The 27,787-nt window shown below is 39.6% G+C and overlaps 1 protein-coding gene across 5 annotated transcripts; it reads right to left on the bottom strand.

Moving 5' to 3' along the window:
• Positions 1–530: 530 nt before the first annotated feature.
• LOC125256319 (calcium-activated chloride channel regulator 1-like) lies at positions 531–27,787 on the bottom strand. Of its 5 annotated transcripts, none has more exons than XM_048172257.1 (18): positions 27,389–27,787; positions 23,347–23,375; positions 22,814–22,877; positions 21,459–22,478; positions 5,406–5,681; positions 4,983–5,120; positions 4,738–4,888; positions 4,539–4,644; positions 4,300–4,456; positions 3,981–4,208; positions 3,613–3,837; positions 3,343–3,520; positions 2,633–2,739; positions 2,336–2,551; positions 1,986–2,250; positions 1,725–1,889; positions 1,278–1,502; positions 531–1,137 (listed from the first exon to the last, which is right to left on the bottom strand). In XM_048172257.1, the coding sequence occupies exons 5-18, from the start codon at positions 5,550–5,552 to the stop codon at positions 755–757; spliced, it is 2,691 nt and encodes an 896-aa protein (XP_048028214.1). In that variant the 5' UTR covers positions 5,553–5,681; positions 21,459–22,478; positions 22,814–22,877; positions 23,347–23,375; positions 27,389–27,787; the 3' UTR covers positions 531–754. The 5 variants fall into 5 exon arrangements, with proteins under 5 accessions (XP_048028214.1, XP_048028194.1, XP_048028205.1 ...); XM_048172237.1 differs by lacking the exon at positions 23,347–23,375 and having other exon boundaries at positions 21,459–21,526; positions 22,144–22,478; XM_048172248.1 differs by lacking the exon at positions 23,347–23,375 and having other exon boundaries at positions 5,406–5,625; positions 21,459–21,526; positions 22,144–22,478.

The following is a 27,787-nucleotide window of genomic DNA, read 5'->3' as shown; positions in this document are numbered from 1 at the left end:
ACGTTTGGTGCTCTGTGAAAAAAATGTGTGTATGTGTGCAGGAGTGTAGTCTTTCTTTACAAACTGACATTGCCAACTAGAGGCCAGATATGTGTTTTTAGTCATTTTCACAGAATTATACAAAGAAAAAACATTTCCATTTTGAATACATAATTGTCATGTAAACGTACCCTTAGTAGTAGTGTGTTGAAACTCACGGTTATGTTAAGGGGAGTGACATTTCCAAAAAAACACTCAAAGTGGTTGACCAATCACAACACACCACCAATCAGAGCACATTGAGCTTTTCGGTAGGAGGGGCTTCACAGAGACAGGAACTAAAAGCATTACTGACAGACTGGGAAGAAAGGTGCTGCAACAATATAAAATAATATGAAAAATAAAGTGTTTTTTTGAGCATTCAAGCATGACAACCTAGTTGAGCCCAAAAACAAATTCAATACTTTGAAAAATGGCATAATAGGTCCCCATCAGACTGACTTAACTAAAAATGTGCTTTAAATCATCATAATAAAAGTTTAATACATGTCTTACTGTACAAAAATATTTTTATTCTTTTGTATTTAAAGTCACTCACATTTCAGAGGAAGATAAATCGATTGAGAATCTATTATAAATGAGACTTCTAAATAAGATAGCAATACATGTACTTGAAAAATATTCAGAAAGTAAGAAATTCTGTTTGATAAAAATGGTTATTTTAAGTAATGTTCTAAAGTTGTTGGATTCCAAATTGTTAATTCCCAATTGTTGCTTATATCAAAGCTTTTCTGCGTCTCACTGACCATGTGATTACAGCACCAGCAAAGCATATGACCATTATTACACACAACGAAATTACTAGAACTGTCAAATTCAAGCCTGGGTTTGATATTGCAGAGGGGTTTGGATCAGGGAGGATCTTTGAAGCTTGAGCGATGTTAGAGGTTTCAGATTTCGCATTTTGTTTGTCTTCAGACTGAACTGCAAAGAAAAGTGTGGTGCCATTTTGGATTGTGAAACTGAGATTGAATGAATGCTGTTCAACTGATCCAGCCTCCAGCGGTGAGACGGCAGCTGTGTTGACTACATGAGCATTGCTGAAGTTTTCTCGAAGCATTTGAAGGTCATAGCTCCACCTGATCTCATAGGATTTAGCTTAAAGCAAAAGAAACATGCCATGCAAGACAATTAAATTTAAATTATTTCATGATCTAAATTTGAAACTACTCCTATGTTGTCAGTGAAGATGAAAAACTTTGTATTTTAAATTTTGGTATTATAACTGTATGCTTTACCTGTCCCATAGTCGAGGTCCTCACCAGGAGCCGTCCAGCTGAGAAACACAGAGTCCTCCTGGATCTCAGCACTCAGATCTGTGATTCTGTTAGGAGGGAAATTTGGTGGGGTTGAGCCTGTAAAATCCACTTCAAAACTCTCTCCGGTGGCTGTCCTGGTAAATCTTCCAACCTCAAGTGGTTCCTCAGAAACTGGAGGCTTTGGAGGGTTCAGCTCCACCACACCTGAAATTAGAAGAACCGCATTAGTAAATTTAAAGTTGAGGAATTGAATTAATTAATGAAGTATTTATATGTTTTGCATTTATATGTTTATATGTTTTTGCATTTCCTGTACTACTGTACACCCATATCAGGGGGTTTCTCCTCAACCACCACCAGTGAGCAGCATCCACTTGGACAAATGTTTGAACAGTTTGCTTTAAGAGTCTCAATCTCACGATTTACCGTTTACCACATATCCAGGTACGTATGGGGCACCATCCCTTTTTTGGACAGTGAATCTGGCTTGTCCATCTAGATTCTTCACTCTTACTTTCAAGCTGCTTCTCCCTTTTTTCATCTGTGTGAAATATCTGGAATAGACGCCATCATCTTTGAAAGCATCAGCTCCTGTAAAACAATACTTGATTTATTTGAGCATTTTTGGCCTTATAGTGTAAATCTGAGTTGAGTGCACACTTGAAACAAAAATGATGGGTAATTTACCTGCTCCATTGTCCAGAAGTTGTAATTGTTGTGCAGATCCAGATTCGGACTCCAGTGTAGCCCACACTTCAGTCTTTATTACAGACATGTAATTCTGACTGACCTCAGCAAACACTATCATGGGTTTAGTGCCGTCACTGAACTGCTGGTTCATGCGGGTTTTGACAACGATAGGAGGAACATCAGCTCGTGCCGCTTGACTCGTTGCTGTTACAGTCAGAGACTGACTTATTGTAGTTTGGATACTGTATTTCCAGTCCCCAGGCTAGCAAACACACAATAGTATTATTAGATGAATAATTAATGAAAATGTTTTAGGAAAGTTAATTAAATCTTGTGTAGTTTGTCACCTGTGCCGTTCCTGGAACTTTTAAAGTGACTGTTTTTGCTGATTCATAGTGATGGATCTGTATTTGTTTGTAGGTTGAGCCACTTGGTGACTGTATGGAAATGTCAGGTAAACTTGTTTCATAGGTTATTGTAAAGCTGGTTTTGGTACCAATGGTCTGATCCACTAATATTGTCCCATTGAACCAGTCTGATGTTTTTTTTCCCGCACTGTCTATCTAAAGTGTTGATAAAAATGAATTATTAGAATGTTCATAATAATCTTAAAGTATTTTACCATGAGAAATTACATGTCAAACCTGAACTGGGTCTTTTGTTTGATCTCCTGTTGGTATCGTGAGTGAAGAAAATCCATGCAGTAGCTGATTAGAGAGAATGTCGTCACTGGCTGTGAAAAAGTTCCCCCCTAATTCCAACATAAAACATGAGAAATACACACTGGATAATAAACAGACATTCATAATATGAATATTATGATTTACTACATTTTTGCATTTTTCACAAATACATACCAAAACATCAAACAATATATAACAAAAATCACCTTGGGATCAGTTGGTTAAAAGTTACTAATATGGCTCAGATAATTTGTTATTCTTCTAGCATCATATGTTTGTAGATTTGCCAATTGCTTTGAAATTTTGTTAGTTCCCAAAATTTTTCATGTCAAGATCCACCTATAGATGAAGGCCTACTATAATAAATTTAGAGTAATAAATAAATAAATACTATAATAATAATAATAATATTATAGTAATAATAATAAATAAATAAATAAATACTATAATAAATTTAGAGTAATAAATAAATAAATACTATAATAATAATAATAATAATTATAGTAATAATAATAATAAATAAATAAATACTATAATAAATTTACATTTAATTTACCCCCCCCCCCAAAAAAAAAAATCATTTACATGGAACTTGGAGCTCTTGGAACTCTCTTTTTTTATTTAGACTTTTTCTGGAACACTGTACATCATTATGTGATGATGGTACTTACCAGTTTTGTCAGCCATTTCCCTCAGTGCTTTAGCTGCTTTATCACCCAAAGCTATTGTGTGTATATTGGCGCCACTTTTAATTGCAGCTGGAACACAACTATTAATATTGTCTGATGCTTCACCATCTGTCAGAAAAATGATTTCCCCTATCACATCCCCATTGTCCTTTTCGAGTACCTTTAAGTTTTGAAGACAAATACAGAACATTGGTATAAAAACAAACTGTAGGCTATATACTTAACACATCATAAACATGATCAATATTGCACCTGTAAGCCAAGATTGAGGCCTTTACAAACGTATGTTCTTCCACCTGCTACTTTTGGCAACAATTTGATGAGTTTCTCTCGTGTGGATTCACTGTCAATAGTAGTCAAGGGGCTCAGAGTTTTAGCATTATCACTAAAGGTTACAATTCCAACACTGGCTTGATCCTCAATGATGGTCTGCAGGAAATGTGTGGCAGCCTGCTGCTGTCGGAGGATTCTGGAGCCCTAGAAAAGGGGTGCAATAAAAAAAAATGCATGTAATATCAGGTTTATACTCATTCAAAATGATTTAGATCATATCAGAGCATTGAAGGTAATAATAATTGTAAGCATCTTTGATTTCAAGTAAAGTTAATGTTATGGCATACTTTCATGCTTCCGGAGACATCAAGGACGAGACAAACAACCCGATGCTTTCGCTGCACAACTTTGAAAGTTGGCGCTGGTGGAGAGGACAGCAGTGGTTTCAGAGAACGAAGTGCGTCTTTATCAACAGAATCCTCAAATATCACAGTCCATGTTGCTTTGCCACATTTTTTGTTTTGCAAGTTTGGGGCTTCATAATTGTGCTCGTTTTCACGACAAAATGTGCTCACCTGAAACCAAATATTTCAAATAAATTCTTCATTCGTCAAATGGTCAAAGATAAAATTTGCATGTGTGGGAACATGTAAAATCTGTACTTACAGAATCCAGGCTTGGTAAGAACATTATAGAGTTGTCTGTGTTTTGATATTTGTTAGGAAAAAACTTGCACCCTTTAGTCGGTAGTAAAGTTTGTGGATGAGTCTGGCATGGTTGACGTGATTCATCATAAAACTGACCTTCAATGTTTTTGCTACAACTAAAGATAAGCAGGAAATCAATGGTTGAGATAATTTTCAGTGACATTTTAAAAATATTCTGTTTTGTTAAAGTTTTATGACCTTGTAGCTTTAATACGACCATTAGAGTAGTAGAATGGCTTTGTGTCACTGTATTCATCATACACGCCCCATCTCAGATGAGCCCATTCATGAACCAAGACCTTTCCTGCAAACAAACAAACAAATATTCATGTTAATAAAACAAACAGATTAGTGCATTAACCTGGATAAATGCTGAAGGATAACAAATGACATTTACCTCTTGACCCATAAGTCTTAATGAGTGTGTCGTTTCGGAGGAAGTTTGGGGTGAAATGAATGAACTGAGCCTCAGCTCCACATTCACCATATTGAAGAGTGTAGGGTTCATCACCATATGCTGGATTAGCATTATCAATTCTTATGTTTGCCTGCATTTCACATTGAAATTGTCAGCAGTATGTTAATGAAATGAGTAAACATTACTATTTGACACGTAAGATAAAATGGCATAATTCTCTGTACCTTTTCATAGGACTCTGTTCTTGCTTTGGTAAAATCCTTACTATTCCAGTGGGGTGGAACGAGTATCGTTGCTTCTTTGAAATAAACCTTTTTATCCAATGCTTGATGAAGATGAATCGACCCTTTAGTGACCATGTCCTGTCAGAATGAAAAATTAGAAAAACTCAAAATACAGTATTTATAAAAAAGTAATTATACTTTAATTTGTTCATTCACAAATACTGTTAATGAAACTTGATTAGGGTGAATTGAGGGTTGATTGGAACAATTTTTGCAATTGAGAGAAAAAAGTGTCCCAATCAACTGAATTCCCCCCCCATATGTTTTTCTATGATTTTCTTTACAAACTGCAACAAAATATTATCTGTCACAAAAGCCACTTAATTCATATTTTGTTAAATAGACAAAAAAACATATATTCACCTTGATTTTATCAATGAGCGTGTTATCCTGTGGTACTCTTGAACTGATTGCAATGGTAACATCAACATAACCATTTCCATCTAGTTTGATTCCAGTGGAGGACGACAGCAACATCCATAATAAGACCAACACTGTTCTTGAGTCCATAGCTGTAGAGTTCTGATGAACAGCAACTCCTCAAACCCCCTTTTAAACAATTTCACAAGTGATCCCGAGGAGTCTGATCAGAGATAAGAGGGTGTGTGCTTCAATGCCATGCAGGGGTGTGACTACATTCTGGTCCAATTAAAACATAAGATGTATATGTACTTAATATATTAAATTTGCACATGGATTGTACATTTGAAAAATGTTTGCTAACAATTATTTTACTTTGTGTGACTATACTGTGTCAGTGCATTGATATGGGCTCAAAATAGTGCATAAAACTAAAAATGCACTGTTGCAACACTGTTGCCAGTGATTTACTATTGATTGTACAGTTATTTACTGTAATTTACAGTATGTTACTGTAAAGATGCACTAAATTAAAATTTGTTACCTCATTTCATTTGCAGAAACCAACTGCCTCAAATTGTCAGACTGCCATTTAAAATTACAAACTATTTTTTAATGATATGCTAATCATATGAGCACATTATTACTATAAACTTATTTCTTTGGAGTTCAATAAAAAACATAAAATAAATAAAGAGACTTTCACTGCATCAACAACTACACAATCACCATCTGTTAAATAAAACAACATGCAACATATCATCATTGTTTCTTGATCTTCTCCTGAACTTAATCACAGGCTCTACTCTTGAGTACAATGGTGAACCACAAAACTCAATTTTACAGTAAACTACTGGCAATAGTGTTGCCAGTGTATAACTGTTTTTTAACTTACAGTTTGTCACTGTTACAATATAATTTGTGGGTGTGTCTTTTTATCTTACACCTTTAACCCTTTCAACCCCACAGAAACATCCTCGTGTGTCCACACTATAGTAAAAGTAAAGTAAAAGTAAAATTGACGCTGCGTTATAGTGAGATAATTAAGTTAATATTTAAGTGATGATTGAGCATTAATGATGAACACCTGCTGTTAACAAGCAGAACTACTGAAAAGAGGAACAAGAACGGAAAAGAATACAAGCAGAAACTACAACTACGAGCAGAACTACAACTGTAAACATTATTACACTTATTACCGATTTAACTAAAATACCGGTTTAACTTTATTTCTACAGAAGATCTTATTGAGAATTAACAGAAGTTTAGATGTTGATGTTTCATTGAAAATGTTTGGTTTAATGTCACCATTGAGGAGAACAGCACTTGCTTTAGTTGAGCTCTTTACCCGTGACTTTTGTTTTTTTCTCTGACTGCTTAAAATATTTTGTCACATTTATTATGGCAGAAACAAATATAGAGAAAAAAGTCACTGAGTGCTAATAGTTCTGCGTTGGTGAAGACATAACCGTCACATCACTCTTTTGATACACTGAATTCATACTGTGTTTTATCCATTGTTACATTATCACCACTGCAAAACTACAGCAAGAGTTCCAACAACAATCAGTTACAATTAGTTTATTTTACACACCATGGATAAAAAACAGCTGCAGCATTATTTAGACACACACAGATCAAAAATCACCACATCAATTTCAACAATGGTGGCAAAAAGCTGCATAATTTATTCATGCTGCAGTGCATGCTGGGAGTTTTGTACTATGCTGGCATCCAGCATGCATTGCAACATTAAACTTTTGGATGTCACCATTGTTGAGATTCACAATGAGATTGTTGATGTCTCTGCTGCCATTTTATGCACGTTATATTTACTTCTAAACAACTGATTAGTGAAACATTGCTGGTCCTTATTCTGCTGAATCACAGATATAGTATAAAACACAGAAATCAGTGAACTAAGCAAGATCATTACAAGAGCCAATAAACCTGATCAACTTCATATTGGTTTCTTTCTTGCCAATTGTGTTTTATAAACACTCAGTTACTAGTGATGGGAAGTTCGGTTCTTTTCCGCGAACCGGTTCTTTTGGACGGTTCGATTCAATAAACCGGTTGAAAAAACCGGTTCACCGGTTTTTTTACGCTCCGACGTAATGACGTCATTACGCGGGCCGGGATGAAAAAACTTAACACATTCAAATATATAAAGTCAGTAATCATAACATCAGTCAACTAAAACATTATAATCTGAAGCGTTTCTTACAATTTAGTTTTGCATGTAAATCATCCAAACACATGACATATACAGGCAGTGATGTGCAAACAAAGTTTTACAGTTATAAAGTAAATAAATTAGTCTTCATCAGAGCAGAAACCCTGATCCGCTTAGGGGGAGAGTGGGGTAAAGTGAGACACTTTTTACATTTGCTCCCCTCTAAGCGAGCTAAAATGATATATCAGTAAAATTTACACATTTCCCATTAATTCAGGATGTTTCCTAGCCATAGAAATGATCAGAATGTATTCAGGACGAAGGTCAGTGAAAATATGATTGTTTTAAAAAAAGTCATCTTGTGTCTCACTTTACCCCAGCTTAGGGGTAAACCGAGACAGACCAGAGAAATCAAGGGGGTAAACTGATCCACTTACTTTTTCCACTCTGAAACTACCATAACAACACATGTTGTAACAGTTCGAATCCTGACAGCTAGCTTGACAACCACACATTCCAGAACTAATGTCGGACTAGTAACAGAATCATGGGGATTGGTCAATTAAGCAATTTTTTTTTCTAAACACTTTTCTAACTCTGAACAAAATCAAATACAACATAATATAATTCAAAATATTTTAATTAACATTCAAATGACAGATAGAACCAGTTAGATCAGAACACAGTCTGGGGGTCAGAACACCTGATGCGATTGCTCAGTCAGTGCGGTTCATTTGAACATATGTGAACGCTGCCCTAAAAAGAACAGAATCCTCACGCATGTCGGTTTTTCTTGTCATAGTCGCGAGTTTGCCCATCACAGGCATCAGACGCGCGTCTCGTTTGTGTGGGTGGATTCCTGCCGCTGTTTTGACTACTTTACACATTTTATGAGCTCTTCACGAGTTCCCAGCTGGCCAAAGTACCATCACACACAGGCTACGCACTGCTATGCACACACAACGAGCGCATTTACCTCAGCACACAGCATTGTTTGGGATTTTTGTTAAGTTCCGGTTCAAAATAGGCAATACGTCATAAAATCTGACCAATCACATTGTGAATGTATCCCTATGCCTCAAGGTTCGGTATCTTTTGGTTCGGTGATAAAATTGCCAATCTGAACGCTAATTGGACCAGGACTAAATGTTTTTTTTTTTTTCTTATTTGGTCCGGACCAAATTAACCAACCAAATCGAACTACAAGTGTGAACGCACCCTTAGAGCCAGCTAGTGTCTGGAGGTCAGAGCAAAGCACAATCAGAACCAGCTAGAACAGCCTGGGACTCAGAACACAGGACTAGACCCACCTGCATTAGAACATCAGCCTACTGTCATACTCTACAACTAGACCTACTCTATATTCCAGCCCTGAAGGTTACAGGGAAAGATGAGGAGTTGCTCTCTCCATCTCTCCAGGCCTTTTAGGTTGAGGCAGCTTCTTCACTACATCACTTTTAGGAACATGTGCCACATCATTCTCCTCGAGGGGTGTTTTGCCCCAGAGGTTGTCTTCCTGATGTTTTGCCTTGGCATGATGGCTTTTCTACAATGTTTATGACATTAAAAATAAAACATGTGCAATGTAATATTACATTAAAATATTTTTAAGACTAAATTTAACTTGTGCCTCATGTCTCACTTTACCCCAAAGCATTTGTCTCACTTTACCCCACCACTACATTTTAGAAAAAAACGATCTCTCTTAGCAATTCAGGCTAATCTTCAGCTAGCATCATCACATGGTTTTATATGTTGATAGTTCATCAACATGTATGATATAAGTTTTTCTACCTGAATCAGTCTGCTTTGGCACAACAGTTGATTAAGTTGACCGCAAGAAAATTTACTTTTACATGCAAAAACAATATTTTTGTGAAAAAAACATGCTTAGCACAGCACCATGAGGTCCTCTCCTTCATGGCCAAGGGGAAATGTGAGGGGCTTGAAAACATAATTGTCACATAACCACAAATGTGTTCCGTTGCAGAGATACAGGGGGTGTCTCACATTACCCGATGTCTCACATTACCCCACTCTCCCCTACATTACGATTTATTTGTAATTAAATAAACTTACGTTTCGCCAGATTGGCCCCTCATTCGAGTCCTCTCATAGTTGTCCTAGTTAACCGGTGCTGTGATGTTACTGTTCGGTAGCTTCAGAGCGCACGCTGAATCACGCATGCGCAGTATCATCAGCTCACCGGTTCTCAAATCGGACACGTCCGAAAGAAGCGGTTCTTCGGTTGTGTACTGATGATCCGAAAACCGTTGCAACCGATTCTACTCGAGAACGAGATTGAGATTCGAGAACCGCGAGAGCGATTCAAAAGGAGTCGCTTGTTTGCTCTTGCTGTAGTTATCTTTATATCACCTTGTTTAGAAATTAAATAAACTGTCCATGGATTATTTATGAAACAAATAAATGTTTCCAATCTTTAAAAAAAAATAACTTGAAAGCACAAATGCACAACTTTCACTATATTGCTTTTTAAATAATATAGAAAAATAAATTTGTAGAACTATTTCTGAACATTAGTTTGATCTATGTACAAAATATTATGTTCATGTTGGCATGTATTATTATGTACAGTATTATGTACAGTATTATATGCTATTAATCTGCTATGGTGTATTTGGAAAAGCACAAAAATTTTTTTTGTATTTTGAATTAAGTCATAAACATATTTCCAGTATGTTTTATATTATCACACTGTCCGATGTTCAACAAAACTTGACTAACGTGCTTTTCGTTCTCTTGAAAAGTTAAACGCATGCGCAGTATCATCAGCTCACCGGTTCTCAAATCGGACATGTCCGAAAGAAGCGGTTCTCGGTTGTGTACTGATGATCCGAAAACCGTTGCAACCGGTTCTTGACTCGAGAACGAGAACCGTGACAGGCCGTGTATGTTCGTTCGTGTGCGCCGCGCATGCGCACTCATATCAGCTGCTCTGCTGCTCGTGCCCATCATCATCATCAGTTCTCTCTTTACATCAGGTAAAGTCAGTGTACTGTTGGAGTAACTGAATAACTCCGGGATGTTGGTTTATTTCGAGAGGTAGTGTCAGGCACGTCAAAAAGTGAGTAACTTTAGTAATTTGAGGATTCGTGTTTGCTTACTGGAGATACAAACTGTTTGGAACAATTCAGACCGATTTGGTGAACTGGTTCAACCAGTTCACTGAAAAGAACCGGTTAAAAAGAACGATTCGTTCACGAACCGGACATCACTATCAGTTACAGCAACCAAACAAAGCTAATGTAAAAGAGTCAAGAGCCCAACTAAAGCAGACACTGGTCACCACAATGGTGACTGCAAACTTCAATTAATTTTTATTTTCAATAAAACATCAACATACAAATCTGTTAATTCTCAACAAGAACTTCTGTACATGTATGAAAGAAATAATGTCAAACTTTTTTGTGAACTGGTTTCACACTCAGTGTGGCTGAAGTCAGTTGTAGTTCTTGTGTTTCTGCTCGTCTCTTCTCTTTTTTCTGGTCTTGTTTCTCTGTCCTTCAGTGATTCTGCTAATCAGGTGTTCATTAGTGTCTGAATTCACTCACTTCTTTTCATTCACTCTGTCAAGTGCACTGTATTAGTAAACTAATGTAGGGAATAGTGAATGAGAGTATAGGGTGTGATTCAGAGGTGGGAAGTCCAGGGGTCAGAAAGTAAAAGTCCTGACATATTTTTTTCCACCCACTAAAGCATTAATGAGATAATTAAGTGTTTAATTGAGTGATGATTGACCATTAGTGAAGACACCTGATGATAACAAGCAGAATCACCAAAGGAGAAAATCACTATTTTTAAGTTACCATCATCGAGGTCAGGGTTTGTTTTAGTTGAGCTCTTGACCCTTGACTTTTTAATATTAGTTTTTGTTTGGGCAGTTTTAACTGTATTAAAACCAACCTGACAAGCACATGATTAGGTGGTGTTGGTTATGTTTTCACATAATCATTATTTGATCTGAACTCATCTAGAGCCCAATCTTAGTTATATTTATGTTATTGATTATAGCAACACTGTGATTCTACAGCAGAAGATTAACTTTTGCAATACAAAAAAAAAAAAATGTTTAAAGTTCTGATTTAAAAAAAGAAAACCTTGACTTTGATGATGGTAACTTAAAAATAGTGATTTTCTCCTTTGGTGATTCTGCTTGTTATCATCAGGTGTCTTCAATAATGGTCAATCATCACTCAATCAAACACTTATTTATCTCATTAATGCTTCAGTGGGTGGAATAAAAATATGGCAGGACTTTTACTCTCTGACCCCTGGACTTCCCACCTCTGAGTGTCGACTTTGAGCGATGTTAACTCACAGTATATTCCTGTAGGCTACTTTCTCGAAAATGACAAATATTACCCAGAATGCACGGTTTTCTACAGTATATTACTGTTTTAATGGAAAATTGTTTGTTACTGTCAGAAATTGGCTGTTTTTCTACAGCAAGGTCTAAAAGTGTGTGTTCACCATCACAGGTTAAATGTTTGTTTATTACATAAAAACTCAACAAGACACTTGAAAACAATTACAAAATTAAATTTTATTAGTCTTAGTCTATAAGATTAGTCTTTAATCAAATCTATCTGTTACACTTAAAGTTACACACTACAAGTTGAGGATATCATACTGTATTCTTTGTATGTTAAACAACACTTTCAATAAATAAACCTCAACTGACAATTAATTATTTTAAGTGAAAGGGTGCGTGATTCAAGCAATTTATATTCTGCCCACACCAATACTTTGTGTTTTAGGTGTCTGCCTTTTAGGTTTGATCCAGAAAGCAGACATTGTGCTGTCTGTGTTAATAATTTGTTCTTCTTTAAGAAAACAGTTTTTTCCCTCTTCACTAGAATACAAAACATTGATTCAATTTCCAGTGAATAATCATTCACAAGACTTTGAGGAAACATCTGAATCCAATGAAATCCGTGGGGCACACCCGCAAGCCGAAAGCTCCAGGGGGATGCGTCACACTTGCAAACTTTGTGCAAGTGTTATGCTGGTGAAAGCTTAACCTCGGTCAGTATTCAAAGTGAAAGTAAAAAGTGACGGAGCTGTCTGACGCTGCATTAACGGAGCATATTCTGTCAGAGACGAATTTCAACATAATATGCTGATAACGGTAGACTATATATAACTGTCATAATTTATTCCATTATTTCTCTTGTGGCCCGCAAATGAGAAGAATATTTCGTAGGCCTATTAAAGTTGTTTTTTATACCCAGCCAGCACAACTATGTGGGGCCCAGATGGGTGTCACCTGGGCTGTCTACTGTGTTTCTTGATCCTTGTTATTCTGGTAGCCTGTTTTCTCCTTGTGTATACCCCAGTGTTTCTCATGTTCTTTGTCTGGTGTTGTTCTTCCATGGATGTTATGTGTGTGCGGTTGTTGTCAGTTTTTCCTTGCCCATGTCTGGATTTATCAGTTTTGCCTGGATTTACTTTGATTTATGTTTGTTTGAATAACTGTTTGCTGCATCTGGATCCTACTCCTCTGAAACAGCCACCGTTACAATCAGAATCACAAAATTGCTTAAAATCATCATTAATACATGAAACCTTATCATGAATACACAAAAGAAAATCATCACATTTTTCTTGAGAAAACTGAGAAGTATACAATTTTTTGTAAAAAGAATATACAAAGGTTGAGATCATTCCTGGATCTGTACATAAAACACCATTAACATTTAAGGCAGAGAGAGATGTCTTTTTACGATTTCTTTTCTCTAGAGCAAAAAAGTAAATAGTGTTTCTTTCACCCTTCCCGATCCACTTCGCTCTAGAGCATATAAAAGCACCTTTAACAATCACTGTGTACACATTTTCAATGTGTGATTGACATACGCTCAATTCAACCTCATCTTCTTTACTGGGATTTTCTTTCTGCATTAACAAATCTAATCTATGAATGAATTCAAATTCTTTAATTTATTTTTTCTCTTTTAATTTGTTTACTTCTATTAAAGGTGCAAGCATTTAAAGGGGATGTGCGCTGAATCGGCGCATATTTAATTATGCCCAGAAATAGGCAGTTAAAAAATTGAATAATAAAAAATCTATGGGGTATTTTGAGCTGAAACTTCACAGACACATTCAGGGGACACCTTAGACTTATATTACATCTTGTGAAAAAGGGTTCTAGGGCACCTTTAACAGCAAGGTCTCTAACTTTAAATTTAAAGAACTCCCAACTAGAGCCAAGGTTGTCTTCAGTATTACTGAACATAGAATTAGACAGCTGAATTACACTATCATTAAAATTGGCGTCTTCCAAAAGACAGTTGTTAAATTTCCAATAACTCCTTGTTCTATTTAACTTTTTATATTATGCAAGATCTAAAGAAATTAACATGTGGTTAATAAATGGGGCAAACTGATGATTAACAGCATGAACATCTTGTGAATTAGAAACATGTGAATTAGAAGTAGTTCTTGTAGGAAATCTATCTTGTGCATCATCAGGAGTTTCATTAAAATCTCCAGCTACAATCAAATAAGCGTTAATAAAGCAATTCTGTAAACTTTTAAGCTTAGCTCCCAATTCTTTAAATTTCTACATGTTCTCCAACCAATACGCCTATATAGGTCGTTTGTCACTTCCCTGAAATACGACCCATAGGAGCGTTTACTAAGGCTGCGCCCCTATCGACAACAGGACACTCATTTTAATGCATTGTTCCCTTTTATCTGCATCATATTTCAGGTTTCGTGTAGCTCAATTGGCAGAGCATTGCAATAACAATATGCAATCGTGATCATGCGATTGCAGGTTCGATCCCAGGGAACGCATGTGCTCATAAAGTCTATATTCACTATAAATCACTAAGGGTAGGTTTAGGGATGGAGTGGGTGTAGTCGTTAATAAAAAAATGAATTTTGCTAAATGGAAATAGGAGAAATGGTGTAAAAACTCCACACATTGCATTTAAATGAGCACACATTTTGATTCGTAACGACAGTCATACGCAGAGGTGGGAAGTCCAGGGGTCAGAGAGTAAAAGTCCTGCCATATTTTTTTTCCACCCACTGAAGCATTAATGAGATAAATGTTTAATTGAGTGATGATTGACCATTATTGAAGACACCTGATGATAACAAGCAGAATCACCAAAGGAGAAAATCACTATTTTTAAGTTACCATCATCGAGGTCAGGGTTTGTTTTAGTTGAGCTATTGACCCTTGACTTTTTAATAATGGATTTTGTTTAGGCAGTTTTAACTGCATTAAAACCAATCAGACAAGCAAAGTTAAAAGATGATCAGGTGGTGTTGGTTACACATAAATACCAAATATCATTATTTGGTCTGAACTCACTTAGTTAGATTTACATTATTGATTACAGCAGCACTGTGATTCTACAGCAGACTTTATCAATACAAATTTTTTTTTTGAAAGTTGTCCTTATCACAAAAAAAAAGGTTTATTTTAGGCCCACACAGACATCAAGAATCAGCGTATGAATCTCAACAACGGTGACAAGCAACATATTCTGATAAACAGCTCTCACTATTTAACCAATACGCCTATATAGGTCATTTGTCACTTCCCTGAAATACGACCCATAGGAGCGTTTACTAAGGTTGTGCCCCTATCGACAACAGGACACTTTAATTTTAATGCATCGTTCCCTTTTATCTCTGTCATATTTCACATAGCTCATCTTAGTTATATTTACATTATTGATTACAACAGCACTGTGATTCTACAGCAGAAGATTAACTTTTATAATACAAAAAAATATTTTTTTTTAAAGTTCTGACTTAAAAAAAAAAAAAAAAAAACAATGTTTCATTTAAACACACAGACATCAAGAATCAGTCTGTGAATCTCAACAGTGGTGAGAGTAATAAAGCATGTTGCAATGCATTCTGGGTGCCACCAATCAAAATTCATCCAAGCCTCCCATCATGCATTGCTGCATGAATAAATTATGAGCTGAATTGTCTTAGTAATTTTCTTTATTCTCACTATTTAAATTTTGCTGTTTTTCTGTGACTTTTTAGTAGCTTGTTTTCAAATGTTCAGAGTTGATCTGTTTATCAGAATATGTTGCTTGTCACGTTGTTGAAATTCATACGCTGATTCTTGATGTCTGTTTGTGCCTAAAATAAGTTTTTTTTTTTTGTGATAAGGACAACTTTCAAAAAATTGTTTGCATTGATAAAGTTGATCTTCTGCTATAGAATCACAGTGCTGCTGTAATTAATAATGTAAATCTAACTAAGATTGGGCTCTAAATGTGTTCAGTGAATTAGATCAAATAATGATTATGTGAAAACATAACCCACACCATCGGATCATCTTCTAACTTTGCTTGTCTGATTGGTGTTAATGCAGTTAAAACTGCCCAAACAAAATCTAATATTAAAGAGTCAAGGGTCAAGAGCTCAACTAAAACAAACCCTGACCTTGATGATGGTAACTTAAAAATAGTGATTTTCTCCTTTGGTGATTCTGCTTGTTATCATCAGGTGTCTTCAATAATGGTCAATCATCACTCAATTAAACACTTATTTATCTCATTAATGATTCAGTGGGTGAAATAAAAATATGGCAGGACTTTTACTCTCTGACCCCTGGACTTCCCACCTCTGTATACTGGCAACACTCTTGCCAGTAGTTTACTGTAAAATTGAGTTTTGCGGGTCACCATTGTGCTGAAGAGTAGAGCCTGTGCTTAGGTTCAGGAGAAGATCAAAAAGCCATTGGTGAGGTGCTGTATGTTGTTTTATTTTATTTAGCATTTGTAAATTTAAATGGCAGTCTGACAATTTGAGGTAGTTGGTTTCTGCAAATGAAATGAAGCAACACAAGTTTTAATCTAGTGCATGGTATCTTTACAGTAACATACTGTAGATTACAGTAAATAACTGGCAACAGTGTTCATCATTCTCAAGAATTTGAGAAAACTGAACCTCCTGGGCATGTCAAAAAACTCCCTCCCTCCAATGACCTAAAACATATGTTTCCAGTCTCAAATTATGTATTTAATATTTTCCAGCAGAATGTATGACATAATCTCTTTTATCCAGCTGCTATGTGTTTTCCATTGAAATAATATTTCACAATTTCACACATCATTATGACAAAAGTACCCCTCTCAACAATTATCAACAACAACAACATCGTGGTCAATAAAACAAAAACCATTTGAATTATAATATACACTGTTAGACCTTGCTGTAGAAAAATGGCCAAATTCTGAGAGTAAAAAAACATTTTCCATTAAAACTCACAGGCTGTGTTCTAAATCACACCCTATTCCCTCTTTCACTATTCCCTACATTAGTTCATTAATATAGTCCACTTGACAGAGTGAATGAAAAGAAGTGAGTGAATTCAGACACTAATGAACACCTGATTAGCAGAATCACTGAAGGACAGAGAAACAAGACCAGAAAAAAGAGACGAGCAGAAATACAAGAACTACAACTGACTTCAGCCACACTGAGTGTCAAACCAGTTCACAAACCAGTTTGACATTATTTCTTTCATACATGTACAGAAGTTCTTGTTGAGAATTAACAGTTCCCTTTCGATACTTCACTCGTACTGCGTATGGGGAAAAGTCTCCCTTTTTCCCCGTCACTGAAGCCTTTTTCAATAACGCAGTGTAACTGCATCGTCATTGGTTCACTCATGAGAAGTTGTTGAACCAATGACGGCGCGGCATAGCTGCGCGACCTATGGCGAGAAAGCGCGCAAATTTTCCCGCCGAAAGGGGCGGGGTTTAGTGCTATATAAGCGGGCGTTTCGCCATAGGAAACCAGTCCTTTCTCCTTCAGCGACGACTACACATCTCTTCGCTGATCTCCGCGCTGAAGCCGAAGAAGCTCGCCGCCTGGAAGAAGCAGCTCTCGCCGCCGTTGAAGAGGCCCCGCAGCGGACCCAGCTGAGCCGCCGGACTACGACAGCGCCGGCGCCCTCGTGGACTACTGCCCCGAGCGCCGTCTTCTAGACGCCTGCCGCCTGCTTCCCGTTCCGGCCGCCGCCTCAGCCGTCTCCTGCCGCCATCCGGCGCCCCCTCTGAGAGCGTTTCCTCGCGGTTCTATAACCGCTCTATAAGAGCATTCCTAGCGGATTCGTCCGCTCTAAAAGAGCTTCCGCGGTCCTCGCCGCTCTAAAGAGCCCCCCAATCGCCGTTTTCACGGCGCCAGCATTTTTAAATGCCACGTCACTCCTGTGACACCTGCAGAGCCCCTCTGCAGGACAACAATGGACACGACGAGTGCGTTGGATGCCTGGGTAAGCCCCATGCGGAAGCCGCGCTCAGTGACGCCTCATGCCCGCACTGCGAGTAGAGCGACCCAGCGCCCGGAGTCGAGCGAGCTCACGTCGGCCCAGCCCCCGCGTGCCTCGCCCTCTCCCGCCAGAGAACAGTCGCCCGTCAGATTCTCCCACCCTGAGCAGCGTCCCTCAGCATACGCAAGTGACCTCGTCTCATTCGGTGGATCGGATGAAGAGCCGCTAGATGAGTCTATGTCTCTCGCGGCTTCCGAAGCAGAAGGCTGGGCTGGTGAGTCGGACGACCCCGCCCCCCCGCCTCCGCTGGAGCCCATCGAACACGGCTCGGGCATGGACGCCGAACTTCTCCGCGTCCTCTCTAAAGCTGTGGAGCAGCTGGACCTGGATTGGGCTCCGCTGGAAGAGCCGTCACGGAGCCGCCTGGACGAGTGGTTCCTGCCGGGAAGACGCCAGGCCCCTCGTCAACGTGCTGCCCCGTTCTTCCCCGAGGTACACGAGGAGCTGACCAAGTCATGGCGCGCTCCTTACTCTGCCCGCCTGCACACCACGCACCGTTCAGCCCTCACCACTGTGGACGGCGCTGAAGAAAAGGGCTACGAGCACCCGTTGCCCCTGGATGAAGCAGTGGCAGCTCACCTCTGTCCTCCCACGGCTGTGGGCTGGAAATCTAAGAGGGCCCTTCCTTCAAAGCCCTGCAGGACTACCTCCACCCTGGCTTCGCGAGCCTACACCTCTGCAGGCCAAGCTGCCTCGGCGCTCCACATGCTTCGATGCATCTGCCTTCAGGGACCTCCGCAGCGCCACTGACCTAGCCCTGCGAGCCACGAAGGCCACAGCCCAGGCCATTGGAAGGTCCATGGCCAGCCTGGTGGTTTTAGAGCGCCACTTATGGCTCAACTTGACCGAGATCAAGGACGCGGATAAGATGGCCTTTTTAGACGCCCCTGTCTCACCCTCCGGTCTCTTTGGGTCATCGGTAGAGGGTCTCACCGAGCGATTCACCGCAGCGCAGAAGTCGTCTCAGGCCATGAGACACTTCCTGCCAAAACGCTCCAGCTCCGCATCTGCTTCAAGCCGACCCAGGCCTGCGCCGGCTCAGCAGAGCAAGCCTGCCCCCTCTGCCTCCCAGGCAGCACCGCCAAAGGAGCAACGCCAGCGCTCTCGCTCTGCCAGATGCTCCTTCCCGAGACGCCAGGGACCCCGGCCCAAGATTGCGCTGGACCCTGTGACGCCTAAGTCATCCTGATTTAAGAGGAAGGAAGAGGACGGGGGAATGTCTCGCTGCGGCCGGACCACCCCCAAATCTCCTTTGCGCAGTTTCCCCTCCGCCTCGTTCACATCCGGGCGTGGGAATGATGCTCAGTGTTACAGATGGGCCCACAAATGTTGCGTCCACACAAACCGCCGTTTTCACGGCGAACACATTTTTACCTTTTCTAATAAAGGGCAAATTTCCTCTTCCACTCCCCTCGGTGCACAGCCCCCCCTCAGGCGGGCTGTCAGCCGATGTCATTCAACCTCTTGCCACCCGGGTCGAGGCTTGGCGGGCCATCCCCGGGCTGTAAAAGTGGGTCCTAGGGCTACTCGCTCCAGTTCGCCCGAAGACCCCCACGCTTCGGCGGGGTGCTTCAAACTTCGGTGATTTCGGACAACGCTCACGTTCTCCGAACCGAAGTCTTGGCGCTGCTCAGGAAAGGAGCTATAGAAATAGTCTCTCCTCCAGAGAGCGAGTCAGGCTTTTACAGCCGTTACTTTCTGGTCCCCAAGAAAGATGGCGGTCTCAGACCCATCTTAGATCTCAGGATCCTGAACCGCTCCCTCATGAGACGGAAGTTCAAGATGCTGACGCTGAAGCAGATCCTCGCACAGATTTGTCACGAGGACTGGTTCTGCTCACTGGACCTGAAAGATGCCTACTTTCACATCCAGATAGCCCCCACCACAGGCGGTTCTTGAGATTCGCCTTCGAGGGTGTGGCTTACCAATACACGGTCCTACCCTTCGGGCTGTCCCTGGCTCCTCGCACTTTCACCAAGTGCATGAATGCGGCTCTTTCCCCACTCAGACAGATGGGAATCCGTGTTCTGAATTATCTCGACGATTGGCTCATTCTGGCCCACTCGCGAGCAGAGCTAGAACTTCACAGATCTGTGCTCCTCAGCCATCTAGAATGCCTGGGTCTCAGGGTCAACCTATCCAAGAGCTCGCTGCTTCCCAGCCAACGCATTTCGTTCCTGGGAGCAGTTTTCGACTCTGTTCGCATGACGGCAGTAGTCTCGCCAGAGCGCGCTCTGGCCATTCAGCAGCTCGCGGCTTCCGTCACAAACAAAGCCTACCTTCCTCTGAGGTCCTTCCAGAGGCTTTTAGGGCTGATGGCTTCCGCCTCCCCAGTTCTACGGCTCGGCCTTCTTCGGATGCGGCCTCTGCAGTACTGGCTGAAGTTTCGGGTCCCCCCCCACGCCTGGCGGCATGGCCGCTTCTGTCTCAAGGTCAATCAGGCCTGTCTATCAGCCCTGAAGCCTTGGTTGAACCCCGAGTGGTTCAAGCATGGCGTACCCCTTCAGGCGGCGTCGCGGAGGACGGTGCTCTCGACGGACGCATCCAACTCAGGTTGGGGCGCTCTTTGCGAGGGCAGACCGGCCTTCGGCTCATGGTCACACGAGGAGAGCCATCTTCATATCAACTGCCTAGAAATGCTGGCAGTGATTCGTGCCCTTCACTTCTTTCAGGCTCACCTGACGGGACGCCACGTCCTAGTCCAATCGGACAGCATGGCGGTGGTGTCATATATAAATCACCAGGGAGGTCTTTCGTCCAGCCGCTTATGCACACTGGCGAAGCGTCTTCTGGAATGGGCTCTACCCAGGTTTCTGTCGCTCAGGGCGACACACATTCCTGGAAAAAACAATCTGGGAGCAGATATGCTGTCCTGGAGCAATGTCCCCTCAGACGAGTGGATGCTCCACCCCCAGACGGTTCTCACGATATGGGAATTCTTCGGGAAGGCAGAGATCGACCTCTTCGCCTCAGAAGACAATTCTCATTGCCCAACTTATTTCTCGAAGAAGGACGACGCGCTGGCCCACCATTGGCCCAGCACCCTTCTTTACGCATTTCCCCCGATCGCTCTGATCCCTCAGGTTATCAGACGAATCAAGGAAGACGAGCACAAAGTCCTCCTGGTGGCCCCGTTCTGGAGGAGCCAGGCTTGGTCCTCAGAGCTGTTCAGGCTCTCCACGAGAGCCCCATGGCCCATTTACTGGCCAGAATTGAACAATTAAGTGTTTGCTTTTAGCGTGTACATTGTTTTGCTTAAGGATAAAGTTGTAGTTTGAAACAACTAGAAGATAAATCACCAAGTAAACAACGACTAGAGAAACTAAGTTGGAAAGAAATAATCTGAGAGATTATTTAAAAGTAACCCAGAAAGGGTTGAATGTGCACATAATAAATTGATTTAAGAGTTAAGGAAAGGACTAAGAAGTCTCTATAAGAAGAGATTTTACTATGGCAGTGAAAGCCCAAGACAAATCCAGCAATATGTTTATACAAGTTTATACATGGGGAGATTCTCGTGTATTAGGATGGCAGGAAATTGCCTTACAAGCAGAGACGTCGGTCCAGGAAACGGAACCAGGAGAAATACTTCTGTGGCTCCCCTCAACAGAAGGACTAAAAGCAGGGAAATTTAAGGAAAGTGAAGTAGGTCTGGCAGTCATACAATGGATGCAGGAATTAGGGAGGAATCGTGCTTGTACTATACAGTTACAGTGTAAAACGCCAGAAGCAGAAAATATAATAGCTACTATTAGTAAAAGGGATCAAGGCAAAATAGAAATTTTTGGTATGACCGGTAAAGCACTAAAGAAAGTAAGAGGAGATATACCGGATATGGAAAAAGTCAAGAAATATCAGCTTGGCATTAATGACTTTGAACAAGCAGCAGAGATTAGATTAACTCTACCAGTAAATGAAGAGGAGGATAGAGAAAGTGTTATTACCATGGCCCATCCATATACACCTACCCCAGAATTGTACAAGTTAAACATAGGTGAAATAAGACTTTTAGTTCGTGACAGCTTAATTGAGAAAACAGAAGGAGGCATTGTAATATTAAATGGAAACAAACAAATGATAACTGGCTCTGGAACGGCTGAAGCAATTTTCAGTAGATTAGGTACTCCAGCATTACAGGAAATAGAGAAAATGAGGGCTCAGCTTGGACCCCAAAATGCAGCAACGGTCAGAATGACATCTGGGCTCCCTCAGTGGAATTTTGTGGCACATACTGTAATGACGGACTGCCGAGAAGAGCTGTGTAGCAGAGAACGTTCTTGGCTGGAAGCCAGGACGATAACAGCAGCCGTGATAAGAGAAACACTAAGCAGAAATGAAAGTCAGATACATATGACTTTAATGGGAACTGGGCAATTTAAACATCCTGTAACATCAGTAATAGAAGGAATAATATCAGGTATCACAGATATGTCTCAGGAAGGTCAGGTAACAATACATTTATTAATGTCTAATACAAATCGAGAAGAATTGGAAAAAATTCTTAAACGGAGAGATGAACAAAAACAGCCAGGATCCTCTCATCCATCTGCTCCTCAATGGGATGGCCCTAGAGTGGAAGGAGATTTACAACAGGGTGAGATGGAGTCGGAATTTGGATCTGAAATGTCAGAGCTTGGTTGTGATTCTGACACGTCAGATTCTTTGTCATCGTGTATAAATAGTGACAGTAGTGAAGCAGACAATATTGATAGAGAAGCTAGACTCCGAAATAAAAGAGGAAGTAAGCTTGAATTAAAACGAGTAACACACCTAATAGAAAATGACTGGCCTGATGTTGTTATAAAAGGTACTAAATATAAAAATCCTACTAGTGAAAAACGAGGTAGAACGTTAACAAAAAAGTGGGACCAGAGAATTATTCAGGATAACAATATGACTTACGGACAAATGAGGTCAGCCAGTCGCTCCCCATCGGCACGGAGAGTTGCTAGTACAGAAGGATGGTCTAAAACAGGGAAGCAAATACTGTTTCAAGAAGGATATGAATATACTAGGAAAGTAGTTAAAGAATTGGAAAAAGTGATTAAGTCACTGAAATCAGATATTAAAAGTCTGAAAAGAGAAATAGAAACGTTACAATGTCAGAAAGCAATAACAGAAAATACTATATTAACGGAGCCGGAGGACTGGGAGAGTGAAAATTCAGAACCAAGGAAGAGGGTCAGAATTAGATTAGCAACCCCTGGATTTAAAACCCCAATTAGACAGTTGGAATTCGACGCTCCTCAGGAAACCAGGACAGATCAGAATAGCGTACATGTAAAACTGCTGGAATTACAGCTTACTGAAGCAGTAAGAAAGCAAGTTGGGGGCAAAAAGATGCATGAAGACCCCAGTGCATATGCAGATCGTATTATGAAAGCAGCAGAGAATGCACAGCTGAGTCGGGATGCCGCTACAAGGCTGGTACAGACCTGTACTGGGCATCCAATCTCTGCAGAAGCTTTAGGAAGAATGAGAAATTTAACAGGCACTGAAGATAAATTTATTGAATGGGAAAAAACCCTAATTAATGCCCAAAAGGAGCAGGTTCCATTATTAGGAATTTGGTTATCCATAGAACAGGAGATTCCTGCTACAGAAAAGGTGGCACTATTACGACAAGTTGGATGGAAAATCCCTGGAGGACAGGGACTGATTACGTTGTTAAACAATGCGACTAGGGACAAAATTGAAGAGAAATTGGCCGAATACGACCTGGGTTCCAGGCATGTGAAAGCAATAAAGAAAATGGCACCTCAAAATATACCAAAACAGGGGCAACAGAATAAAAAGAAATTTAAAAATAATAGGTTTCAAGTTAATAAGCAGGAAGGGTTTAAAAGGTATGATACACGGTTTCAGAGTGAACAGAGAAAAATAAACAAGTTTGCTGGAAATAGACAGACCTTTAACACAACAAAGAAACCAGTGCATAATATATCAGGGGGGAAAAATAGCATAAGGACCCCGCTGAATACAAGCTTTATCCCAGCAGACAAGTGGGAAGAAATGACCCCCGTAGAGAGAAGTAAAGTGATTGAAGACCATAAGAACAAAACAAATAGCTCAAAAAAAGTTAGAAGGAATAAAGTAGTCAATCAGGCAGAGCAGCAAACGCAGCTTCAGAAAGAAAAAACAGATAAAGCGAGTAAGAAAGAGAGAAACGGCTCTGACCTGGCATGAAATACGGCCGGCCAGCTGAAAAACAGACTTTGTGACCCCAGAGTGAAAGAGGAAGATTGTAATTTATATATTGAAATACAAGGGACAAATTTTTTGATTGACACAGGGGCCGAAGTGAGTATTTCAGCTGAGCCTTTAGATAAAAATGGTATAATTCATGTACAAACATATGATGGGCAAATAAGAACAGAAAAAAACAGGGGAAAAATATGGAATTACTATGATTGAAGGCTCAGAAAATTTATTAGCAGCAAAAGACCTAAAGAAGATTTTAAGATTGAAAGAGGTCAATTATGAATTACAAAGAATAGAAAAGGGAATTAAGGGTTCAGAGTGGGCAAAGAATCAGTTAATGTCAGCATTAAGGACAACGCCCTTTGGACAGAGTAAATATGATTGCGGAAAAGTGAGTGATAAATTTGCACATGTTATTGAGGGAGGAATACATAAACCTCAACGACAATACCCGATTAATAAAAAAGGAATACCTGAATTGAAACAAACAATACAAGAATTAGAGGAGCAAGGGGTTATAAAAGAAATGAAAGGAGCTATTACTAATAGTCCAATACAGTTAATACCTAAACCCGATAATACATTTAGATTAGTGACTAATTTTAAAGCCTTGAACAGGGTAACAAAGCCGGATAGACGTTACCTTATTAATTCTCGAGACACGATTGAACGATTGCGAGATGGAAAATATTTCTCAAAATTAGACCTTGCAAATGGATTTTGGTCTGTACCTTTAGCTGAAGAAAGCCAGGAAAAAACAGCCTTTACTGTAGACAGTGATGGGAATAACGGCGTTATAAATAAACGGCGTTACTAACGCCGTTACTTTTTTCAGTAACGAGTAATCAAACGAATTACTTTTTCTCCCGTTACAACGCCGTTACCGTTACTGACAAAAAAAATGCCGCGTTACTATAATTGAGCTCACTGAAGCGGTTTTCATCAGAGTAAGCTCTCTCTCAGCCATAGGACCTGCAAAGTTTTTTTCTCTGGTGTGTGCTGTGGTAAGTCATACACAAATATAATTTTAAACTGATAATAATGTACGATGCGCTGTGTGTGTGTGTAACCCGTGCGGCTCGCTTATGCCCAGCGTGATGTGCGGCTAGCGACACCGGGTATTAAAACTTGGTCTGCGTTGTGTTACGTTGTGTGGATGTAGAAACAGACACGGGACAGCAGGCAGCCGATTCACTGGATCTTTTTACTGAATAATAGAGACAAAATAAGCAGCCTCAGATTGAGTGGCCCTTATAACACTCTCTTCCACTGAATCACAGTTCAAAAGGGAAGAGGAGGAGACAGGACAGGAAATTAGGTCATACTGTGACCATGCAACACTTAAAGGAGAAGCGCACCTTTAGATCAGGTATCATAAAACGTACAATAGAACAATTTTGTGTGAATTATAACAATATTTACTAGTATACTTTGTATACCTGTTACATGTGTCTGTCAGAGCATGCGCGCGAAGCGCGAGCTCAAACCAGAATACCCTTTTTGATGCTTGATCGAAAATATGTGAAATGAGTTTTTTTTCTAGTCGACTAGTAGTTGTTCATTTAAGCTATTAGTTGACTAATCACATTTATATTAATTTAATTTCTTAAATACTGGAGAGAATAAACCATAATAAGGAGCGTTTACATAATAAAGGCTATATAGCACTCAATGGCACGCATAATTGCCATAAAGAACCGGCAAAAGTAATGATTATGAGTGTGACAAAAACAGTAAGGAGACATTTTAATTGTTTATTAATAAAGTAATGTTTTCTGAATCAGTGTCGGCTGCAAAGATGAAGTTGACATTGCTGATTCTCATTGCTGATCATCTGCTCATATGGACGCGCCTAGAGAGATAATGCACATTTCATTCGGATTAGGCTACATAATCAGAGTAGCCTCTTTCTTTTCGTTTTTAATAACTTCATTTTCGTTAAAGTAGATATTTCAAGCATTCTATAGATATATTTCTCATGTCTGCGAGGCAAGCAGCCTCTGAGTTTCGGTTCATTTAAGACGCGCTCCAGTTCACGCGCCAGTGATCGCGCCCGCGCCTCCATGTCATGATTTTATTGTCTGCTATATTTGCTTGTTATATATTAAATCAAAGCAATTTGTAGATGAAACATTGATTAAAATTAAGATACAATTTTTACAAAACGAAATTCACTTTAAAGAAAGGCTTTCTACAAAGCAAAACTTAATGAAGTGGTAAAAATCTTATCTGACCCACTCCATGTCTCCCGATATATCTTATGATGCATCTTACTCATGCTGTTCACTAACTTTTCATAATCGAATAAATGGATTTAAAACATAACATAGGACTATTTAAACATAAATATGAAACTACGTTTTCTTTAATGGCTACCAACACAGTACAGAGAAATTTCATGTCGTGAGCAAGAGCGGATCATCAGTCAGGAGTCGCATCAAGAATAATTTATTCTTAGACTTATATGTAATATTGGGGGCATTCAATTTATTTGGCATATTTTTATTTTTATTTTATTTTTTTAAAGTAACGCAATAGTTACTTTCCCTGGTAATTAGTTACTTTTATAATGATGTAACTCAGTTACTAACTCCGTTACTATTTGTGAGAAGTAACTAGTAACTATAACTAATTACTTTTTTAAAGCAATGTGACCAACACTGACTGTAGATAATAAACATTATGTTTATCAAAGGTTACCACAAGGTTATTTAAATTCACCAGTAGTGTTTCAAGCGATAATGCTAGAAATTTTAAAGGATTTGGAGGTTGAAATTTATATAGACGATGTGTTGATTGTATCTAACGATGAAGAAGAACATGTAAAAACTGTTAAACAGGTGCTAAGCCGTCTTGCGGAGGCAGGGTTTAAATTAAATATAAAAAAGACACAATTGATGACAGACATGGTAGAATTTTTAGGTTTTTGGATTTCAGCAGGTAATCGAGGGGTTACTCAGACTATGAAAGACAGAGTCAGCCAAATTGGGACCCCGAAAACCGTTCGAGAGGTCCAACAAACAATGGGATTGATGGGGTATGTTAGAGACTTAATTCCTCGTTTTAGCCAGATAGCAAAACCAATTTATATAGCCATAAAGGGTGGACGCCTAAATTGGACTGAAAAAGCAGAAGAAGCTTTGCAAGAACTTAAAGAAGCTATTTTAAGTTCAGGAAATTTGGAAGGAAGAAATGATGGAAAGAATTTAGAAGCTGATTTGGAAATTGATACTATAGGGTATCAATTAATAGTGAGGAATGAAAAAAGTAACATACCTATTAGGATTATGTCAGGTAGTTGGGAAAATCCAGAAACTAAATTTACTCCGGTGGAAAAACAACTTGCTGCACTCAGTAAAAGGTATTGCGAGTTGAAAGGTCTGGCACGGGGGCAGAAGATAATTATTAACACGAATACAGCAGGATTGGCTCATCTTTCTAAAAATAAAGTTAAAGACGCTCGTGCACAAAATATTCGATGGCAGAGATGGGAAAATATGCTCTTGGATCCAGACTTAATAATTAGGCATAAAGAATTAAGAAAATGTCAGAAAAAGACACTGGATATGTATAAAAGTACAGTTGTTTTCACGGATGGTTCTAAGACGAGTAAAGATAAGGAAGATCATTGGGCTTTCATTGTGAAGCGAGGCGGCAAGGTCATGGTCTCTGAAA

The sequence above is a fragment of the Megalobrama amblycephala genome, linkage group LG2 (assembly GCF_018812025.1).
Source record: "Megalobrama amblycephala isolate DHTTF-2021 linkage group LG2, ASM1881202v1, whole genome shotgun sequence".
Classification (NCBI taxonomy): domain Eukaryota; kingdom Metazoa; phylum Chordata; class Actinopteri; order Cypriniformes; family Xenocyprididae; genus Megalobrama; species Megalobrama amblycephala.
Note: the sequence above shows the minus strand (reverse complement) of the source record. Positions and strands in the feature narration are given on the sequence as shown.

Bases quoted from the DNA above. Each gene is read 5' to 3' on its own strand.
- LOC125256319 (XM_048172257.1), bottom strand. From the start codon at position 5,552: ATGGACTCAAGAACAGTGTTGGTCTTATTATGGATGTTGCTGTCGTCC. The intron at 4,645-4,737 runs GTAAATGTCATT...GTTTGTTTGCAG, and splicing joins TAAGACTTATGGGTCAAGAG to GAAAGGTCTTGGTTCATGAA. The intron at 4,457-4,538 runs GTCATAAAACTT...GCTTATCTTTAG, and splicing joins GGTCGTATTAAAGCTACAAG to TTGTAGCAAAAACATTGAAG.